At 40.3% G+C, this 23668-nt stretch overlaps 1 protein-coding gene across 5 annotated transcripts in view; it reads left to right on the forward strand.

Moving 5' to 3' along the window:
- ATP8A2 (ATPase phospholipid transporting 8A2) overlaps nt 1–23668 on the forward strand; it is a 316481-nt gene that overhangs the window by 207972 nt on the left and 84841 nt on the right. For all 5 annotated transcript variants that reach the window (XM_038175041.2, XM_038175043.2, XM_038175058.2 and 2 more), the window contains 6 exons: nt 1528–1602; nt 4301–4423; nt 5502–5580; nt 8763–8824; nt 9165–9221; nt 13511–13618. In XM_038175041.2, coding sequence (XP_038030969.1) covers nt 1528–1602; nt 4301–4423; nt 5502–5580; nt 8763–8824; nt 9165–9221; nt 13511–13618 — 504 coding nt within the window. The remainder of the gene's footprint in view (nt 1–1527; nt 1603–4300; nt 4424–5501; nt 5581–8762; nt 8825–9164; nt 9222–13510; nt 13619–23668) is intronic.

The raw sequence follows: 23668 nt of genomic DNA on the forward strand, positions 1-23668 counted from the left end.
TCTTGTAAATATTTTAGTCTTCCCCTACGTTTTCTCTGTCCCATGCTGAAGAGTCCCAGTCTGCTTACATGCCATATCCATGAAAATAGTTGCAGGACTTGATGGAGTTGTCATATCTTCTCTCACCCTCTTTCCAAATTATTTTTTATCCGTTTTGGGTGAGAGCAAAGAAAAGACCAACTGCTGTGCAGTTAACTAATTGCTGCCTGAGGTATTTTGCTGTGGCAGACACTAATACTTTGCAAATTACATACAGGCCAGAGAACAAATGATGTTGGCATGGGAGTGCTGCTGTACACGACTGATAGAATGGTGTCAGGAAAGATCCATCCATGGACTCTCCCGTAGTGAAAAAGGGCATAGCCATGGGCATCATTTGACTCTTAACAGTACTTACTGTGTCCAATGCTATCTCAAATTGCCAAGTACATGTAAGACAAAATACGTTAAAAGTGGGGAAGAGGGGATGTTCCCCCACACAGTGTTGAACAGTTTTAAACTAAGTGTCTTGGTGCACCATGGCACCCAAATGTAGAAGTGGACTTTGAAGGAGACTGTAGTCACAAAAATTCACAGTACTCCTTTGGCAGATATTAAGTGCAGTGATTCAAATGCACTGGAAGAAAATAATTCTTTCCCTTATTCTTTCCTAAGCCTCTTTCAGTGCCCACTGACTGAGAAGGAAACTTTGTTCCACGTAGTAAAGCAGTTCTTAGTTCAAAAAGCTGCTTAAACAAAATAAAAGAAGTAGGGTGAAGGAAGTAGGTCCAATGAAATTCTGGAAAGGGAATTTACTTACTCAGTGCTTCTTACAGCAGTTAAGGATTGCTGCAGTACGGTCATCTCAGTTGGAAGGGAGCTCAGTGGCCACCCTGTCCAACCTTTTGCCTCAAGTAGGGTCAACGCCGAATTCAAACCAGGTTGCTCAGGGCTTGTCCAGTTGGGTTTTGTACACTGGGGAAAGGATGGAGACTCCCCAAGCATCTTCAGGCAACATCTTCCATTAACTCTTAAATCAATGTTTGTTAAATAATGGCTACATCATTTAGACAAGAACATTATAAAAATAACTAACATAACTGATAAATCAGTATCTCTAATTATAGGACTGTAAATAAAACAGGATATAAGCTGAACACAGCGTCCATCAGAACAGTTAGCATGAGAATTCTGGTATTTGGCTGTGATGGACACATGGTTAGCTCTGCTTCAAGCATTTTAATTCGCCAGCAATAAGACTTTTAAAATAATTTGGGGACATTTTTTTTAGTAATGATTCAAATACATCGAGTTGCTCTAACACGTGAGTATTTTATTTTAAACAAGCAGTACTCTGGCAGTATTTAACATGTAAAACTTAAGAAGAGAATAACTGTCTGGCACTGCTGATGATTATTTTTAGAGCATGACAAGCAGCTGTCTCCAGATGGTGGTCTATGTTCCACATCCTCCTCGCCTCCTGTAAATGGAAACATTTACTGCAGTAGTAATCTAAAGCTTCTTGTAACTTGTCTTTCTTTGTTTCAGCTTTGGTTTGCTTTCGTTAATGGATTTTCTGGGCAGATCTTATTTGAGCGATGGTGCATTGGTCTGTATAACGTGGTAAGTGCTACGTGTTTTGACTTGATACTACTCAAGACCTGTATGTTAATGTGTTGTGCCCCTTTTCTCCTAAGTAACTATCTGAATGTGTGTCAGGAAAGATGAGTTAATTTGTAAAAGCCATAGGAAAAAAAATAATCTTGGATGGTGTTTTTAATCACATTTTTGAAAATTTTGAAAAATGCCTTGAATATATACGTGCTTGGTGTAATATAACTTCCATAACATTCTGCACCTTTTGGATGAACTTTACTTTTCTCTTTGAAAGCATCTTTGGTCTCTTGTACTGAGCTATTTTACTGACTGGTCATGTTCAAAATAGATATCGAGTCTTAATCTTTCAGATTTTATTTTCTTATCTCTTTGTAGTACCTTATTGTCCCAGTGATTCTGGTCCCTGCAAGAATGTATTAAATATTTACTCCTATATAGTCAGTAAATACTGAAGTCATCTTCTTAGACCCTGTGACAATTAGATTCTCGGGGAAGCATCATGCAGACGCTTTGGGTTGACTCTGTGTTGAGTTAGAGACAGAACTGGAAGAAGCAAAGCTGTGTTCTTCACCTGAACCAAGTGCAGGATATGTCAGTCCAGAAGATCTTTCAAATTTTAGATGTGCTTTGCAGGGTCCCACACTGTACCATGCAGTTTTATCCCTATAATCAATAACATTGATTAAAACCTGGGGGAGCTCTAGGGCCAAGTTTAATTGCATACCTTAGACTTTTGCTGGTCTTTTCACTGGAGTGTTATATTTGTAATGTTACTGATGGCTGGCCTGGTGTCTGGTTTTATAAGCCATTATGACATTTTGTCAGTGTTGAAAAATCCTTTGCATTTCTCTTTGGAGGGAGGAAATTAAATTTTTTTCTTTAATCAGACTCTTTCCAAATATATGGAAATATAGAAAAAGCCACCAAATTATCTCCATCACTGAGTAGTATTAATGGAAGCACTTCTGTCACATTGCTCTAATCTGAAAAATGATGGCACAAACCCTCATATGCCTTACGATTTCATATTCTTCCTGGAAGATATTAATTCAAGGATTTTCCACTCCCTCTTCACCCTCATTTCCTGACTGTTACAGTCTGTCATTCATATTTAGTAATTTGCATCTATTATCTTTAAACCTGATTTGATGGATCTACCTACCCTGCATATAAAACTCAAGGATGAGACTCATCTTAGAGAATCAGTGGAGTAGAAATTAACCCTTATTTTATAAGGTTGGTATTTTCTAAAATTAGAACTGGTTCCATAGAATCATAAAGAATCAAGTACTGGTTAAGGTATTAGGGGCTTCTGTAACTTGGAGGAGTTAGGTTTTTAAGTGAGGTTTAATTCTTCTACTCCCTTCCATGTTGACTGACCCTCCATTTCATGAGTAGGCTTATTAAAATGCAGAGTGAAGGAAAACTTAATAGCATTGCAATTCCATCATTTGTACTGGTTCATTCTGGAGGTTTACCTTAATTTAAAACCAAAAACAAACAAACAAACAAACAAAAACTCATCTAGAAGACTGGTTTACATTAAATAGGAGTTGTCCCAGGAAATGTAAGAAACCTGGGGAAATATCTTTAAGCAATGTAAGAACAAGTCATGTTTTGGAATATATTGGGCGAATGGTCTTAGTTTTAGTTCTCCCCTACCATCTCTTCCAAGCCTGTTGGCAGTTTATCTGTCTGGTTTATCACTTGCTGAGCAAAGAAGTTGGATCTAGGGATGTAACAACTGATTCTCACTGGTGGCTGGCTCTCCAACTGCCAACACATTGCTGGTAGGAAACAGCTTTGCAAACGTGAAGCGCATGCTGGAAACTGAACACTTCTCAAACTGTTACATATCTGCACATAGGATTAGAAATGGTTTTTCAGGTATAAACTGTTAATGTAAAAGGCAGTGCCTGAAGCTGAGCATTCAGACGTTCACACTGGTGGTATTTCCACTGTCTGCACTGCTGACTGCAAGAAACGGAGATACCCGAGGTGGCTTTGAGTGAGCTGCCTCAGATCCTGGAAACACTGTAAGAAGAGCAATGTGGGACTCAGCAGAGGCTAATTTGCTGTGCTTCTGGAAGAGAGCCCTATTGCTTCTCCTGGAAAACTTCTGAGTCTTGATCATCTAAGCATCTACTCGTAGCACAGACACTCAGTGTGGTTAATTTTATCCTATCAGTTCCTGCCTGACTGGAGAATTCCTAAAGTACTGCAGTAGAGAACGGCCATTGTTTTCCAGTGTATTCTTAATGTGATTCCCACATTTGCTTTGTTTATAAACTTAGCTTTCATTAAATATAGCTGCAATTGTAGCCATAAATATGTGAACCCATTCCTGCAAGGCTTTTTCAAATAAGTATGTCTTTCCTTTGCTTGTGATGTATTTTACCCTCATTATTTAAGCTGGTACGTCAGAAATTACTGATGGCTAACTTCTTGTGTTTAAGTTAATTGGTTAATAGTATGAATTTTCTTTTATGCTTCTTTTCTTTGTAAGTCAATATCTGAGAGTTATGAATTGCTAAAATTCATGTTTGGGTTTGTTTGGACATTTGAAAATTGTGTCAAATAACAAACGGGTTGGTAATGCATCTTCACTGAAGTGTCTGGGAATTTTGCTGTTATCTAGATCCTGAAATATCAGAAATCTAAAAAACCAATAGCTACTTCTAATTAGCATTTGCTTGCTTTGCAGATTTTCACAGCATTGCCACCCTTCACTCTGGGAATTTTTGAGCGATCCTGCACTCAAGATAGCATGCTTAGATTTCCACAGCTATACAAAACCACTCAAAATGCAGATGGGTTCAACACAAGGGTAAGGGGGGAGTCTGTTTCTTTAAGAATAACATGAGCATTTTTATTTTCTAGGTCTCCTTCATCACAAAAGAACTTATTCCACACTGTTACTTCTGCTTTATACTAGGGTACTGCCACTGAGATCAAGACTGTTGTTTTCCAAGGGATTATATTTTGTTTTAAATAAAAAAAAAATCGTTGTTTTTAATTGAGGATTTTCAGGTTTGGCTTCAACAGAAAAACTGGTCCTGGTATATCCATCAACTTTGATTCCAAGTAACATTTGTATCTGAATATGACTTTCTAATTCACAACTACTAAAAAGTGGTGATCTTACCATTTTCATAGAAACTGGGTAACCTCACCCAGATTTATTTAACGTAGAGGTTGTTATCAAAATGTTCAATAATATAGAACCTTTTCATTATTATTCTTTTCTTCTCTACTCGTATAGCTCTTTTGGAAAATAAAAAAAAAAAAATCATTTATTTTGATTTTTAGGTTTGAAAAACACATTTTGCTTAATTTTGCTATTTTGTATGGTAGAAAATGCTAGCAATTTGAATTTTGAGTCTACTCCATAGCAGGAACGTTTACACGTACTTCTGAGTCAGGGAAGCCGTAAGATTCCTTTGATTAGAGAGGAGGGAGGAAGAAATTGTAGAGTAGGTAAAGCTCTAGTTTGTGCAGAACTGCGTTATCTGTAAGCTTAAAAACCACAAAGCGTGGAAAGTATTTTGCCCATTAAAAGAAAATAGAACATTTCATGGTACTGAATTAGTCTTTTAAAATCTTTCTTTGAGGTAATTAAAAAAAGGTGGCTCCATCTGTTTGCTGTATTTTGATAAAGATCTTAAATTGCAAGTCTGCTCGCCTGTTATATTTTAACTTGTTAGAATAAGACTGTCCAAGTGGACTAGTGTTTTCTTGTGACAGAGCAGAAATTGTAGGAGGAAATGAATCCTACCAAAGTTTAGGTATTTCACTTCAGGAAAAACATCGTCTGACTCTAAACTACACAATGAAGCGTTTGTTGGGAGTTAGAGAGAGGTCAAGAGTTTTGGACTTCACTGACGACTTGGTTTGTTTTCCCTCAGGTTTTCTGGGGTCACTGCATCAATGCCCTGGTCCATTCCATCATTCTCTTCTGGTTTCCAATGAAAGTGCTGGAGCATGGTAACTGCTTCATTATTTCTTACGTCAGTAACTGATGTTCGGTCTTACAGAGCCAGTGTGTTTGCAGAGTTGGAGGTCGTGACAAGTTCCAAGAAAATAATGCTGACAGACAGTTCAATAGGCTATAGCTGCTGTTCTTGGCTGGTTATCTTGTGGCTTTCAGAGTTGATTCATATTTAACATAATTGTTGTTCATATAATAACTTTAATGCTTGAAAAATTAAACTACTGCTTTGTGAAAGTCTTACTTAAATTCTGAAAAGAGTCCTATACAACATCTGATTTTTTTTCAGTAGTGTAGTTTAGTTCTCAACTTTTTACTGTTTAATCTTCTTTAATCTTCTAACGGCAGCTGTATTACAGCCATTAGATTTAAATCTTGTTGGATCTTTCCCATTCCATAATGCAGTACTGTAAGATATAGAATAAAATAGAGATTTCACTTCTGCTGAAGTCATTGGAAGAAGTGGACTGACTGGAATGGAAGAAGACTAGATCATGAGTCAGATACTAGGAAAACAATTTTATTTTTTTCTTGTAAAAACAAAGTTTACTAAGTCTTGTTTTTATGGAAGGTGTGCAACTGCATGGTATCTCAGGGACTGGTAAACCTCAAATGGTGCTTACCTAGCTTTACAGTATAATTGTCTGGGCAGGAAAAAAACATGGGAAATCTGTTGTTTTACTCTATTAAGAAATGGGAATAGATAAGATGAGGAATTTAGGGGAAGGGAGTAGTATTTATCTAAAAATACGAGTTTTTCAAAACAAGCTCTTTGTTGGTAAACACTGATTTCAAGAACCTAAGCTTGAGGATGATTTAATTTCAGAGGAGGGAGAAGAAAAGGAAAAGGGAGGGAAGATGACTGCTCACAGGAAAGAGGCATGATGGTAAAGATAAGGAGGAGGCAGGTTCATATTTCTCGTTACCTGGCTGAGTAAAACTTGTGTCATACCCTTAGTGACAGTTTCATGCACTGTGAGATAGACATACAAGAAGGGGATCTCCCTGTCTCCTCTGTATGTGGGCTGGGAGCTCTGTTTCAGTTTTGGGGGAGAGAGGTTGCTTTCGGTTCACTGGTCTTTGTTTTGTTTTGAAGGGGAGGGAGTTGTACTATTTCACTATGTTTATGGGAAATGTTAGTCCTGAATAGCTGCTTTTTCAATCCAAAGTCAGCTATTGTAGGCTGATGTCTGTAGCAGTTAGGCTACAGTTTTTGCTTCAGTCTTCCATAAATGTTTTTTTTTTTTTTTTGACTGTTCCATTCCTAAGTAGATTACACAATTTAAATGACTGCAATGGTAAGACTGGAAAACTCACCTGCCCAAATGGTAACTTTCTTTGAGATCATTTCAATAGGTTGCTTAGCTTGCTTTCCAAAGAGGAATGAGTATTTAATTTTCAAGTTTCTTTGTATTTCTAAGTGAAAAAGAGATTTCGGTGCCACAGACAAAACTCAGCTATTCACACTGGGATGTTTTTTAACCTCTTGAGTTCCTCAGAATGTGAAGTGCATATATGCAATGAATGGGCACTTGTATAGCTTTAGAAATGAGTGTTCACTGGACATCCTGCTGTTCTCATTAGCAAATATCAATCCTTTCAGAACTGCTTAGCCTCCCAAAGTGGAAGGTCATGGAAAGCCCTGAAAAAAAAAAAAAAAAAGAATTACATTATTGTATTAAAACATAACCTTAAAAAGAATGGAGCTTGCACCAAAAGTTATTTGATTACTTAAAAGTGCATTGTGGTGTTGTACTAGAACAATATATTGGCAGAGTCATTAGATGAGTTTATTCTAGAGCTTTCCAATACATCCTGTATTTAGACATGCCTCTTTCTCAATAAACTGAGACTTCTGGCATCAGCAAGGAAGGTTCCATTCTTTAGTGCTCTTTACCTTTTTCTTTGACAGTAGGCTGAAAGAGACTGCTAAATCTTTGTGTATTTGTGATTGATGTGGAAGGTGACTGAGGCCAGAGTACCAGGAGAAAAGTTGGGCTGATAGAGATGCCAGTAGCCACAGACCAAACTATTGCTAGGCAAGTTGGCTCAGGGTTTAAATCCTGTTCTACTGTTGCTGATTAGTAGATCTGGTGCTGTTTCTTAGTAGCTGGGGTTCAGCCTGGAGAAGAGAAGGCTCCAGAGAGACCACTTGTTACCAGTATGCTGGGCAGAGTCTTTGCCACAGAGGTCAGGCTAGCAGGGACTGTTCTCTGTAGACGTCAAAATTGGCTGATCCTGGAGACCCGCTTTACAGGAACGCTGTTAACAAAGTAGATGACCCTGGTTTTACAATGTCAGATCCAGTTTTGCAAATAAACCTAGCAAAGTGGTACCCTCATAGTAGAAGCACTGTAATAGGCAGTATGTGTTTAGGAACAGGTCCAAGGGGTTTATCTTAAGCCTTTTTCATCCCTGCTGTTTGTGTATTTCTTTAGCAGTTGTCTTAAAACCTGTGAAAATACCGGTACTTATCATGCTTGAGTAATGCTTGAAAGTTCCTGTGAGTATGAGTTCATCTGGCATCAGCCTGGCTGTCGAGTGTGCTTTCATGGCGTTCCGGTTTCATTCAGCATGGGCTAAGAAAGACTAAACAGACATTTGAAGCATTGCCAAGGTTGGCACTTCCAAATGATAGATTAACGTGTACTTACCCTTCTGCACACTTGACTAAGAGAAAGCTTGTGTGGAGGATTAAACGCTGTTCAGTTACTGAATTAACCTCCAGTAAGATAGTTTAGAAGTTATATGTGTTCTTTGGAGATCAGTCGTTTGCATCTTTCTCTTAATGCAACTTTCTTCCACCACAGATCTTAGGCTTTCTTCACAGCCACAGCAAATAATGGAATTTGCTCGAGCTGTCAGTGAGCAGTACAGAATAGATAGCCACCGAAAAAGTGATACTGATGTACCTCAGCTCCTGCAGACAAATTACATTTCCCCTTCTGCTAATGGCTTCTGGCAACTGGGACTGTGTATACATGCTCTGTCTGAGCATCGTGTCTTGTTTAGCACAGCTGCTGCATTACCAGTAGCTCATGGCTTCTAAAAGTGCCTTTAGACAGTCCAAAAAGTGAGGTTAAGACCAGTTATTGTCTAGTGTCCTGAAAATCTCCTTGATGTGTCTTCCATTCTGTTGATAAAATTATTAACAAATGTAATTGCTTCTCTTTTTCAGATGCTGTATTCACAAATGGACAGGGAATTGACTATTTATTTGTTGGGAACATAGTTTACACTGTAAGTTTATCTATTCAAGACATTTTTGAATGGTAGAATATCTTTACTTTTTTATTATTATTATTTTAACCATCAAAAATGATGTGAAGCAGAAGAAACTGTAAAATAAAATGAGACCTTTTTTGTGACCATGATTTTCTCCCTTTTCATTTTTTTCACGTGTGTACCAACAGTGTCTTCTGCTCTGCCCTTCCCTCACCCCATTCTGCCAAGTCCCCAAGAGGTGGGGTGGTGCTACTAGATGGTAGTTCCTTTTTCAGGTGTGAAGGGGAGATTGGGCTGTGAACACCTATGAATTTGAGAGTGCTAATTTGCACTTTTTTTTCTTTTTCCCTTGCAGTATGTTGTAGTCACTGTTTGTCTGAAAGCTGGTTTGGAAACAACTGCGTGGACAAGAGTAAGTGCTCTTCAGTATCTCTTACTTTATTAGTGTACCTTTCTCCCTGATTAGTATTAATATGGAAAAGAAGTACCAAAAATGATTTGAGGCTGCAGAGTTTAAATTGGTTCTTTGATTTAAGGATAAAGTAAGTTCCCTAACGAGAGGAGAGGAGAACGAACACATTCTAATGACATGATAAAACAGTCAGTCTATCAAAAGTGGGAAGAGGAGAAGGCTAAAAGTGTTTTGTAAACGTCTCTAAATATTGAAAATTTAGAATATTTTCTACAAATTAACATACTACTGTAACTGGTTACGAAAACAGTTTAAGAACAACATCTCTTTACTCTGTAGCTTCTTTAAAAGTTAATGCAACAGTGAATAAAAGTTGTCTGCCCAGGGATAAACAAATGGGCTTTGTAAAGATCTTTGAAGCTAGTAGAAAGCACTAGTGACTTCACATTGGCTGAGACTTTTTGTTTGCAAACTTTCAGTAAGAAATACGGCATGTTTGTCAAACCCTTTTTGTTGATTCCTAGATGTGAGTCATTTACTTACAGTAAGAGAGTGCTCTGTTACTGGTAGGTGTCAGAATCTGCCAGGGCACTGACCTCCAAAGAATATGCGGAGTAGGGAGGGCTCCTATGTTGATGACACTTCAACGCTTTTCTCCCCTTCCTTCCCCTGGTCCCTTGAAAACACGAATCTTTTTGATTTTGGCGGAGTCCCTTTCTCTCCACACCTACATGTGGTACTTTATGGGAATCTAGTTTGCGTGACATACTAAGACATACTGCCTCAAGACCAGGGTGTTTAGAAGAGCCCCATATTCTTATTCTGTCAGTTTCCTGGAGGGGCTTGGCTAAATCTCATAACCTCATTTCCCCTATTAGCTGTAAAATGTTTCCTTTCATTCCTCACAGAGGAATTGTTAAGATTAATGAGCTGATGTCTGCTCTGAATGTTATGAAATGCTATCTGCATGGATTATTTAATTATTAGGGAAATGCTAATGTTTTCTGCCTCATTCTGTCATCTGAAAATAAAATCCATTCTTTTTTGTTGTTGATTAAGTGCAAGTTCTGTGTTGTGTACTCATTTTTTAAAATGCAAAAGGACTTAGAAATAAATTAATTCCCCATGCACTAGAAGAGGACATATTAAAATCTGCAGTGGAGGCCTGTGAGCCTGTTTAGATCCTGTTATATTACGAATTATTTGATGCTTCCTCCTCTCTCCCCTTCCCTGAGTAAACAATGTCTTTTCAGTCACCTAGGGATAATCATGATCCCTTCTTTCATACCTTTATTTTAAAAGACACCATAATGTTTAGTAGAGCTCAACATACTTTAGCACTGGCATTTGTACAGGAAATTATTGTTCTTCACAGAAAAGTGTTTGTGTTCAGAATCAACTTTTTCTACATCTACTTGTAATTCCTGTCTCATTGCTCGGACCGAGGGACTCTCATCATCTTGGAATCTGATGTTGTACAATTATTATTTCAGCTGTGAGTGAATCAACACACAAAGAATCTTGAGGTTACTTGAAGAGTATTAAATGTACAACATTGAGTTAAGCCTCTCCTCCATCATCAACTGGATTGGTTACATCCAATTTGTTTGAGGGAACATGAGGGACACTGCCACTTGGGAGAACATGATGGGCTCAGCTGAAAGCTTTAAATAAATAACTCAGATTCAGAGTAGTTGGGAGTCTGGTAGATCCAGTAGGTAGTGTGGAAAGAAAGGCTTTGGTAGAAGTAGTCACATGCATAACAAAATCTGCACTTTAGAGCTGTGTGGAGCAGCTTTGTTATGTGTTGCCTGTCTGCAATACTGCGGTAGGCTTGTGCCAAAATTCAGCTTTCTTAAATACTTTACCATGCTACTGAAGCTGCTTCAGATAAATTGGATGCACAAGATAGATACACAGTGTGTCTGATTTCTTATGCATGAGCACTTGATTTCTTTTTCTGAATGCCATTTAACACATCTGACAAACCAGCTTCTGCTTTGCCTGCTACTTCTTAAGAAATGTATGACAGATCAGTGGAGAACCAACAGGGCAAAGCTTGGTGGGTAGGGTTAGTGTTCAAGAAATGATTTCAAACAGGACAAGGAGGGCTCTTGCTGAAAGCAGAAGGCCTTTTAAAGGTAGAGAATAAATTCCACCAAGTTACAAGCCTGAGATGTGGGAAGGGAGACGCATGGCAAGGGATGATTGAGATTATGAGATCATGAGAAGATGATGAAAAATAAATGAGCAAAGACCTTGCTAAGCTGGAAAGGACAAAACAAAGAGCTGCAAAACTCAAGAACTGTCCTACCAACAGACCGGAGAGTAGTGAGACTAAAAATGAAGATGACAACTCACTAGCAGAAATACAATACTGCAAAGTGGGAGTACATCTTACAGTGGTTTCCCTGCTTGCTTTTCTTTACTCTTTTTAATCGTAAAGTTTGTAGGAGTTAGCAGTTTGGAAGCATCAGCCCAAGCTATCCTGGGCCTTCTGCCCACTAGTTCGAAAGGAAGACTGTGACTGAGGGAAAGGTCCTTTTGGGAGAGCAGTGCTGGTGCTGTTCTTGGGCCACTGCATGGGGCTGGCTCTTCTTTAAGGCGAGCTCTTGCAGCAGCCTTGTGGTGCTGCTCTATGAGGAGCTGAGCACCACAGTTCCGCACTGTGGAGGCCTTTATTCTGGCCAGTGATTCATACTGAGGTGAAATGACCTTGTTTTCAGAAGAGCAAACACATCAAGTAGGTGAAATCCCCCTCGCTTCCTTCAAATTTAAAAAATAACATCAATAAAAAAAAATCTCCTAGTGTTAGTTTCATTCACCTTAAATTTGGATTGGAATAACTTTTCATTAAGCAGTTACCGGTCAGATCTCCTCGATGAAAAAGAGCAAATAGAGAAAGTTGGAAAAGTAATCTTCCTGCCCATAGTGTCTCTCCAGGAAGGGGCCTATCCCATGCCCTGCTCATTAGTCCGGCAGCTTTCAGGGTTGAACAACATTTCGGCTTTCCGAGAGCGCCTCGAAGAGCGTTCTTTCCATCGCCTCTTAACTTCTGCCGGATGAATGCCTCCACTGTAAGCCAGCCTCCAGTTGCTTCCAGCTATCTGCCGGTCTGCACTGGTGCTGCAGGCTCTCCCCGCTTGTTTGTTTGCACTGCTTGTGCTCAGGAAGGACTCACCTTTCTGAGGATGCTCCCAGGGAAGGAGTGATTTCTTCTCCTCCCTCTAGAAATCGGTGTTTGTCTCACAAATGCAATATTAGACACTTGGATTGTCAGGCTTGCTGTTTAGAAAAAAAGGCAAATGAAATCATCAAATAGAAAGCATAAAGCTGAGAGCTAAACAAACGGACCGTGTGTCCACCACAGCCACCAGTGCATGAATTCATTGCCGTGTTCCTAAATCTGCGTGTGTTTAGTAATTAAGATTTATGCAGGTACTTCGCTGAGTTAGAGCCAAAGTCATCAGCCGCGGGAGTTGTTGGTATCCAAAAAAAGCTGGAGCCAATAGTGAGCTCAGTTGCTTGTTACAACCAAAATTACTGATTCCATCCACTGCAATGTAAAAGTAAAACAGTTTAAATCATCCTGAACGGCAAAACAGTTTGGGTATGTAGAAGAAATGACTTTCCTTAATGCAACTGAAATGAAACATGTACTGGGTGTGTTCTTGGTCACTTTGATACCGCTTTTATTTACTCTTAGTCCGCAGATTAAAGAGCCAGTAGAGGTGTAAACTGCATTGCGTATCTGTAAATCACCTAAAGCACTCTTAAGGCAGAAAAGCAAAGGTGATCAGTAGATGTTGATCATTTAAGTGGCGGTGTATCACACAACACTGAATCTTCTTCAGGGAAAGGTATGCGAGTGGTGCACGTGACCTGTGCACACAGGGGATCTGACACGAGGGATTTGTCAGGATGAACTTTAACCTGTGCCTTTTGAAAAATTCTACCTTGATGTATGTGTTGAACCTGGCATGTGTGCAGTGGGAACCAGGAGCTAGATGAGAGAAATCAGAGCACTAAGGAAAATCTGGTGAGTTTTTGGAGCTGGGAGTAAGACAGATTGGCTGAGAAGACTATCTGCCTGCCCTGTCGTGAGGCAGAGATTAAAGAGGAGAGCTGGTTTATGCTGTTTAAACAACCTGTGCTACTGGCCTGAAACCAAGCGCAGCAGACAGGCCTGCGTGAGGCTGACAGAGACCTGAACAGAAAAGTGTCTGTGGGTGAGGCGGGAGGGGGAAGCGCGCTGTGCTGACTCTCCTTCTCTCCCTGCTCCTTGACAGTTCAGTCACCTGGCGGTCTGGGGAAGCATGCTGCTCTGGCTGGTCTTCTTTGGCATCTACTCGGCCATCTGGCCCACGTTCCCCATGGCACCCGATATGCTCGGGCAGGTCAGTACGAAGGCTCGGCGGCGCGGGGGTGCTCAGCATCGGGCCTGCTGTCGGACGCATGCAAGAGGCTTGTAAAGAATTGTATTATACTCACTACACTATTTTAACAACTTTTTTTTTTTTTTAAAGCCCTGCATTCATTTAACTTCATCTCCTCATTAAAAGAGCCCTTTTTCTCTCAAAAGGTGACATCAGATGTGATCATATGCACTGTACATACTATACAAATATGCAAGTCTCAGTTCACTTGAACAGCAGTGGCTCTTTCCTTACTTTTTTCCTAGTTAGGCTTCATCTTTTACAAAATTACAAGTACAAACTTAGTGGTTTTGCTCTGTATTTTTTTCACCATGGTTTCTGTCTTCCATGTATTTTCATGTTTGATCCTTTTTTCCTGCATTTGTTTAAAATGAACCAGAATGGACTTGAGGATAGCATGAGATGGTCAGAAGGGAAGCTGATCCGTTACTGGTCTGTGTAACACCAGTGGAATGTTTCATTTGGTCTTCCAGTGTCAGCTGAATTCCAGGTGATGAAATTTTCCCTTTGGTGTCATTATCTCAACCTGTGGTGAGCGCACTGAGTCACATGGCTGTCAAAAGTATGCCTCGTGCATATTGAAAATAGCGGGCTTCCAGTAAAAACAAGGGACTTAATAAGTATACAGTAACAAAAAAATGTTCTGTAGGAGTGGAACTGCTTTCAAAATGACCTGAAAAGAGTGTTTGATAAAAAGTTTAGAGTTGTATTTAAAGCAAGGATGCTGTTTATGATACAGAAAGAAGAAAAAATTTTAGCAAAGAATTGAAGCATATTTAACTTACGTCACCCTTGTGTACCAGAACATAATTATAAAAAAATCCAACTGTAAAGAAATCAATTAGAGATTTTTGAAGTTACTCTCACATTTCTACTCAGTAAGAGCAGTCTGTCATCATTTTGTTCCTGCTGTGGCCTAATACATAGTGTTTAATATGCTGCTGAAGCACTGGGGATAACGGAGGCCATTACAGGTTTTCAGACAGCTCTTTGCAGCAAGGAGTGGCAGCTGACAGGCTGCGATCAGCAGGTAAGTGGCTAACAGACAAAAACTCACTGCTTTGATAGTATTTCACGGTGTCCTATGTGAGTTTCATGGCACATACAGCATCAGCAGCTGTAGTTCGTATTTCCATATATCAGGCAGAAATTCGACTGAGTATCACGCAGAGCCATGAACTGCTTGTCCTCCACAGCAGACTTGTAGTGCTGCCATTAATGTGTCAGCCTTCTCCTACACAAATGATAAGGTGAGCTATTCCTTTTTATGAGAAGGGTCAGGCTATCAGCTTTTAGCTTTATCACTTTTTTTCCTCCCACAATTAGCTCCCATTTTTTTCATTGTGTTGGTAATCTTTTGCTCCAACAGAAATTGCAGGCCTTTAAACAAAAGCTTCACGTTAATGAAGTTTTAGTTTTGCTTGAATACCTTCTAAAAATTTTCAACTTTAAATTGTTTTTTTTTCCTGAGGCTATGACTCAAGAAGTGGTACTAATAACTTGCTGAGGTTAAAAAAAAAAAAAGGTTTTGGATAATGTTTTAGATGACATATTTTGGTGGATTACTGGATTTTTCTTGATTTTGTAAAATCAGTGAAAGCTTCTAAGGTTAAAGAAATTTGCTTACCGTTTGCAGTAACTTAAACAAAGGCTCTTGAATAATTGGGTGCTGTCATAATACCAGTTTATGGTGAAATGAGCTGAGATCACGTTAGGCTGTAGTCAGTAAAACGCATCTTTTTACTTTTTCCCAGACTCAAGGTATTCTTTGGCTCCTGCTGTCTGTCTTTCTGTATTTACAAGTAGTCAAAATATGTTAAAAGCTAAATGGGAGAGTCAAAAAGCTTACTTTTTGTTTTTAAACATCTTGTTAGTGTGTTTATATTTTTAAATAAACTGAATTCCAGAAACTGCTAGATACTCATACTAGAAAAATGCAATAGCACTTGAAGGGAGCTGTTTTTAACTGTAGTACATTTTTAGCATCTGTGCCAGGCAGGACTTTGTGCCATGAGTAAAAGGCATAGAATGTGCAAAACATTTTACTCTGCCCATTTGTCAAATGTCAGCATGGAGTCTTGCAGACATTTAAGTATGTGAAAAGACGCTTTGTTTCTGCTGGGATTTATTAAACCATTTTCACTAAGTATTTCTTTCTCTTGCCCATTATATCTTGAGCATTCTCACAGGGAAAATAATACCATTTTTTCCCCTCCTGGAGGGCAAAGGGAAGCAACTTAGTTATTCTCTGCTGTCAAAGAGTCAACATATTTCTTCTTTTTCTGCTACAGTACTTCACAACAGAATGCAAGTAACATAATAAGACAAAGCAGTGATAAAAATTTCAGAAGTCTTTCGTAGAACTTCTCCATATACATCTGGTATGCTGGTTGTTTTGGGGGAGTACCTTTTCAGATACACAAATAATAGTTTCCTTCAGTATCCTTTTTTTCTTTTTTTTTTTTTTTTTTTTTAGTATCAGAAGGAGTAATGCAAGATCAAAGAATTTTTTGGTCACATTTCTTCCATATGTCATACAGGTGTGTGTGTGGAATGCTGCTCATATTTTTTGGACGTTTCTTCATAGGACTTGCAGCATACTTTGGGTTTTTGAGAATAATATTACACTGTATGGGATCAAAGTTTGTGTGCACATAGGCCCACCCATGCACATACATATATGAAAGCATGTGTATGTACACATATATATGAAGAGGTAATATGTGTATGAAAGCTTTTATTCTTGATCTATACATTATCTAAGATAAAGAACAACAGATCTCCTCCTTCCCCTCCCCAAGCTCAAATACTATGTATAGTGTTTTAAGGGAGGGTCCTTCCTTTCACCTATCTGAAGCATCAGGTGTTGGCTCTTGGTTGGAGAAAAGACTGCTACTGAGCTGTAAGTTTTGCTATTTATTTCCACGGTGTTTTATCTTTGCTTTGTTAGTCGTTATCATAAATGACATGTCTTCAGGAAAACTAGTATTACTCTTTCAACCTTAAAGGGGTAAGGGGGAGGAAGAGTGGGGTTTTAATCTGTTTTTGAGAGGGTCATAGATTGTGGCTAATCCACAGTGCAAATTATTAATTTCTAGATTTTTATATTCTCGTGTTGTGTTATATGTACAGGTATATGGTCGTAGCTCAGAGCTGGGATTTAAGAATCGTTTTGAATTTGGAACACATCATCTCAATCTTGGAGCGACATTCATAAGGCCTTTCCTCATCGGAGCCTTCTAGTCCCATCACAGCTGGAGGTGTTGCAGATGGAGCTGCTGCACTTTCCCTTTACTTCTTTACAACCTCTGTTGAGAATAAATTGTGCCAACAGCTCCGCTTCTGCGTAGTGGAAGCCGCTGAACATAGGAGTCACTCTAATCCTTTTCTAACTCTAATGTAATCCTTTATTGGGAGACTTTTTAAACTACAGCTGAGTCGTCAGATTCTTGCTAGGTTATTTGACTACTTATTTAGAGTTTAAGAAAGATGTGCATCATCTTTGACAGGGTGTTTTTTAAAAGATCCCTGTAGTGGAGATGTCCAGTTGATCCCATGTAGTATGTCAGTAGCAGTGCTTATTGAAATTAGTGGCTCATCAAGAAAACAACTCTTCCTCTCTTAGGAAACCTTCCTGTTCTTTTCTATGGGTTTGCCATTAGCGTAACAGATACACCATAGCTATTGCAGTAGATATTTGGTTTGGAGAGGGGAAGGTGATCTAGAGGGTTTAATTTACTTTGCAAAGCTGTTTTTTTAGCTGGCCTCCAGTCTGAAATTCTCTTAAATCTTGCTGATTCAGTTCTTGACAAAGCCTGTGAGAAACCTGCATGGAAAGACTTAAAAATAACACAAAACAAACAAAAACAAAATAAAACGAAGACAAGATGATAGTCATTATTGCAACAGAATAAACAGGTTTCATGTTACTGCTGTTTCAAATCTGTACTGAAATAGTGACAGCTTAGTGTAAATTTTCATGCTTTCCAGAATAGTTCTGCCTTTTTCTCTACACTAGACGTGTTTTTTTTCCAGAGGTCTCAGTTGTTGTTCTCTTTGGCTTCTCATATTTCTGCGGTGTTTGGCGCTCATTAGAAAATTGGCCGCTTTGATTGTGGTTTGTCTGCAATCAGTTGCACATTACATTGTGGTGTCAGTGTTTTGGTCTGTGGAAATTCTTCATTCAGCTGTTACTCAAAAAGCAGACTTTGCCTGCCAGTCGAGGTTCTTAATGCCTGCTGATGGTGTTTGTTTTTATTATTATGCACAGTGGTCTCCATGGCACTTGATGTGGTTTTGGAACTTTCTCTGCAATTTTGGACTATGCTCCGAGTAGACAAATTAGACTAATGAAGCATGCATATATTTTTAAGCATCTGTTGAAGGAGTAGATTGGTTGTTTTTATGATCCACATGTGGATTTCAGAAATGAATGTCATTTTTAGGTCCCTGGTGTTGTTCTGTATGATACACCAAAAAGAGATGAAACAATTGATAGGGATAAAATTGATGTTTTTAATAACTTTTGATTGTGAAATGAGGAGACTAAACATGCTTGCTTTCTGGACGCTAACCCCACAAAAACATGCCACTTCACGTGTTTGTCAACTCTGAGGTAAAATCTCTCCTAAGTACTTACTAAAGATGTCCTAGACTTGTTTCTCCTTTGAAATTAATTCATAAAAGCAGGATGGTATGTGCAGCCGTGCCCAGTACTGTGTTGGCATTTCCTTATAGTGCCATGTAAAAATAGGATTAAGCCATGGACAAAAAAACTCGTTCTGGTTCAGGAATTGATGGAATTGGCAGTGCACAACAGGGCAGTCAGCTGGCCTTGAAATTTCTCTTGGTTCTTCTTCTTGGCCCACTTTCCATTTGGCATTTATTCCTGGCTGGTGGGCTTGTGTGCTCAATGGATGAGCAATGCAAAAGTGACTGTAGGTAAGTTGCTCCCCACAGGTTGTACAAACAGCATGCATAAGTTGTCAGCTGTTTTTCTTTTCAGTATTGTAATGAAAGCTGGACACTAGCCACGCTGTCTGGCCAACGTCTGTTTTGAGATCGGGTAGCTTTTAACAAGTTTAAACACAACTCAGTAGCTTAAATTGAAATACAGCGCAACACAAGCCATTTACACTTAGGCATAACCGGCAGATTATCTAGATTTTGTTGTTGTTGTTTTGGAGTGGGGTATGGCAGTGTCCAGGAACACAGGAACAAACTTCTTCACTCGGGATAGAATTATAGTCCCATGGTAGTTGACTGTGCTTCAAAATTGTGTCTTGATTCAGTGTGGAGTACAGGATTGCTTAATGTCCTTCGAAATTTCCCTTAAATCACTTTTTCTTGGATTTAAAAGTAGCAAAGACTTGCTGCATGCTCGTGGGAAGATGTTTGGAAGACGTCCTACTCAGTATTTTCTTAATTAGAAACAGCTGGCTTTTAAATTTAGAAAAGCAGCTACTGTATTTTACCAGAGGCAGTGAACACTAATATTCACGTCTCAAAAAAAAAAAAAAAAAAAAAAAAAAGACTATATTTTGAGCCATGTTGACAAGCAGGGAGAGGCTAAATGCATGACTTGCCATAGTGGATCAGAGCATTTCAGATGTAGTCTGCATTCTGCATTGGAACAGAGGAAAAACAAATAGCTCTACAGTGTGGGTTTGACATGTATGACAAGAGTTTGTGTGCATCCCTGTGGAAGAAAATACTTTTTCTTTTCATAGAATTAGATTCCTATAATATTCTATGTTGGAAGGGACCCACAAGGATCATTGAGTCCAACTCATGGCTCCACTCAGGACCACCCAAAAACCAAACCATGTTTCTGAGAGCACTGTCCAAACACTTCTTGAACTCTGGCAGGCTTAGTGCCATGACCACTTCCTTGGGGAGTCAGTTCCTGTGACCAACCACCCTCTGGGTGCAGAACCTTTCCCTAACCCCCGGCCTGACCCTCCCCTGTCCCAGCTCCATGCCGTTCCCTCGGGTCCTGTTGCTGTCCCCAGAGAGCAGAGCTCAGCGCCTGCCCCTCCGCTCCCCTCGTGAGGGAGCTGCAGGCCGCCATGAGGCCTCCCCTCAGCCTGCTCTGCCCGGGGCTGAGCAAACCAAGGGACCTCAGCTGCTCCTCATATGTCTTGCCCTCCAGACCATTCACAGTCTTTGTTGCCCTCCTTTGGACACTCTCTGATAGTTTTATGTCCTCCTTATATTGTGGGCACCCAAAACTGCACCCAGTGCTCAAGGTGAGGCTGTACCAGCGCAGAGCAGGACAATCCCTTCCTTCACCCAGCTGGCAGTGCTGTGATGAGCTCTCCAGCCTCTCATCCCCCCTTCTGTACATATATACAGGGTTGCCCCTTCCCAGGTACAGAATCCAGCACTTGTTAAACTTCATACTGTTGGCAATTGCCCAGCTCTTTAAGTTGTCAAGGTCTCTCTGCAAGGCCTCTCTACCTTCAATGGAGTCAACTGCTCCTCCTAAATTAGTATCATCTTCAAACCTACTCAAAACACCTTCTAGTCCTACATCCAAGTCATTTATGAAAACGTTAAATAGAACTGGTCCTAAAATGGAGCCCCGGGGAACCTCGCTAGTAACTGGATGCCAGCATGATATAACTGTATTTACTTGTAACCCTTTCAGTCCAACCCATCAGCCAATTGTTCACCCATCGCATTAGGTACTTCTCTAGCTGTATGCTGGACGTTTTGTCCAGAAGGGTACTGTGAGAGGCAGTATGGAAAGCTTTGCTGAAGTCCAAAAAAATTACATCTGCTGGATTGTCTTAATTAATTAAATAGGTAACCTTGTCATAAAAGGAAAATTAGTGAGGCTGGTCTTCCTCTTGTGAACCCGTCCTGACTATTCCCAAAGATTTCACTGTCTTTCAAGTATTTTTCAGTACCTCTTAGATAAATCTTTAATCCTAGAATAGTCTTTTAATCTTTAATTACATTATTTAAAATTATTATAACTGGAGAGTGGCCAACCAGGTTTTTTTGTGTCTTGAGAAGTGCTCAGCCTCTGTGACACCTTTTGCCAGTCAGTTTTTTAGGCTAACAGTGGGCTACTTATGGGATGTAGGGTGAGTTGGAGGGCAACTCTATAGAAAGAAATTTGGGTCTGCTCTTGCACAGATTCATTATTCAGCACTACTTTGTGTGGCTGTTATCTGTAGGAAGCAGCCATGCTTCCAGGCCTGATGAAGGCGTTTTGCAGGCACTGAGCAATTACCTCTTCCTACATGGAGTTTGTTACCTTAATGTCCTGGTATTGATGATGGTGGGTGGGAGGGAGAATATGAAAGTAATAAAAGAGCAATATGCTGCTGTTCTTATAATCTCAGAGAGAAAGAAGAAAAGGTCATAGAGCAATTGTGGATGTAAGATGATTTCTTAACAGGCAGTTAAAGCTCCCATCAACGAAGTTGTAACTCCTTTAGAAAATAACATGAATAACAGATGGGATCTATTCCAAAGGGCAGTAGGTGACTCTGAGTTGGAACTAGTGATTTTATAGCTTGCTCTGGTCACACTTAAGTCATTTTGTTTTCTGATGGACTCAGGAGAGCCCAGATAGCAGATATTTGGAGTTTTATTGGGAAGTTTCCTATCCTTGGGGACAGGAGGGTCATGTTATGTTTTTATTTGAATTTACTTTATTGGAATTCATTGGTTTTTGTTTGTTTGTTTGTTTGCTGGGGGGGACTTTGTTTTACTACATCTGTGTTCCACACCACTGTTTTTTCCCTGTGCTGTTTGGGTTGCATTTTTGGAAGAGACAAACCTAACTATTTTCTATGGGAAAAATATTTCCAGATCAATTTGAAACATACCTTTATTCCCTTTCCTCCCTACAGTATATGTTTCATGAGATCATTTTTTCCCAATTGTGTTATGTCAAAATTTGATCCAAAAAGCCCTGAGGAGTGGAAATGATCTCGCTTATATTGTGCTAAGACTGACGTGGGTGCACAGGCTTTGGGAGCAGGGAGGCTGGAAGGAGTACAGCCTTCCCAAATACCCCACGTATGACCATGGGTCATTTGGGGCAGTCTATCCCCTACTGATTTCCTGTTCATGCAGCAGCCTGCAGCAATGCTGGCATCTTGTGCTACTTCTCCATTGGTGGATATGACAAAGATAAGAATCGTTTCTAACCTGAAAGCTGTAAATTTTGGAAGTGCCTTTGGATGTCTGTAGTAGTCAAAATGCAGCTCTTTGTCTTGTAGAGCACAATTTCTCATATTTGTGTATAACAATTGAGCTGGTATTTCTATGATAGTAATCTTATCAGAAGGCTTAGGTGGGGCCTGTAGAAAATAATATTATGAAAGCGGTGCTAAGCAGACACTCGCATGCACTTTCAGTGGGCTGTGTTTTCTGTAGGCAAATACATGATTCAATGAGGTTGAGACGAAAGAAGGACAGAGGAGTGTTGTCTGTAACATAATGCCTGAAGTGTGAAGGACCCACTCATGCTACCCTTGTTCTTTGTAGCCTAAAACCCAGCAATGGCCATCCTCAGTAGCTTGATGTTGGGAAGAGAGTTATTTCCACCACTAAGGGCTGCAGTCTCTTGCCAAGAACATTGCAGGGAGCACAGCCCTAGACTTATCACCCTTTTCAAATATATATACATATGAGTGCCTTAAGCAATTTTATGCTTATTCTAGACTCCAGCAGGCCAATGAATGCAGAGAAAGATGGAGCAAGGGTTCAGGAACAGTAGTGTTGTTACACACATGCACATAGACATGTACACGCACAAAAAACAAGTGTAATCGTCCTTGCTCTATAGCATGCATTGCATTTTGGATGATGCTGGAGGAGGAGAGGACAGGATTTAGTACAGTGGCTGCACTGTAGAGTACATGTTAAAATTGACCCAAGATGGCTATTTGTTTTCAGTAAATTGGGAAACCCAAATTGATGGTGTCAAATAGAATTTTTTATTTCTGTGAAACTTCTTGCCACTATGATGTCATAGAATCATAGAATCATAGAATATCCTGAGTTGGAAGGGACCCTTAAGGATCATCAAGTCCAACTCTTGACACCGCACAGGTCTACCCAAAAGTTCAGACCATGTGACTAAGTGCACAGTCCAATCTCTTCTTAAATTCAGACAGGCTCGGTGCAGTGACCACTTCCCTGGGGAGCCTGTTCCAGTGTGCAACCACCCTCTCTGTGAAGAACCCCCTCCTGATGTCAAGCCTAAATTTCCCCTGCCTCAGCTGAACCCCGTTCCCGCGGGTCCTGTCGCTGTTGTTAATGGAGAAAAGGTCTCCTGCCTCTCGACACCCCCTTACGAGGAAGTTGTAGACTGCGATGAGGTCTCCCCTCAGCCTCCTCTTCTCCAGGCTGAACAGGCCCAGTGCCCTCAGCCGTTCCTCGTACGTCTTCCCCTCCAGGCCTTTCACCATCTTCGTAGCCCTCCTCTGGACACTCTCCAACAGTTTCATGTCCTTTTTATACTGTGGTGCCCAGAACTGCACACAGTACTCGAGGTGAGGCCGCACCAGCGCAGAGTAGAGCGGGACAATCACCTCCCTCGACCTACTAGCGATGCCGTGCTTGATGCACCCTAGGACACGGTTGGCCCTCCTGGCTGCCAGGGCACACTGCTGGCTCATATTCAACTTGCTGTCTACCACGACCCCCAGATCCCTCTCTGAGGAGCTGCTCTCCAGCGTCTCATTGCCCAGTCTGTACATGCAGCCAGGGTTTCCCCGTCCCAGGTGCAGGACCCGGCACTTGCTCTTATTGAACTTCATGCGGTTGGTGATCGCCCAGCTCTCCAACCTATCCAGATCCCTCTGCAAGGCCTCTCCACCCTCATTCGAGTCCACAACTCCTCCAAGTTTGGTGTCATCAGCAAACTTGCTCAAAATACCTTCTATTCCTACATCCAGATCGTTTATAAAAATATTGAAAAGTACCGGCCCTAAAATGGAGCCTTGAGGGACCCCACTAGTGACCGCCCGCCAGCCTGACGCAGCCCCA

This window comes from Anas platyrhynchos, chromosome 1 (genome assembly GCF_047663525.1).
Source record: "Anas platyrhynchos isolate ZD024472 breed Pekin duck chromosome 1, IASCAAS_PekinDuck_T2T, whole genome shotgun sequence".
Lineage (NCBI taxonomy): Eukaryota > Metazoa > Chordata > Aves > Anseriformes > Anatidae > Anas > Anas platyrhynchos.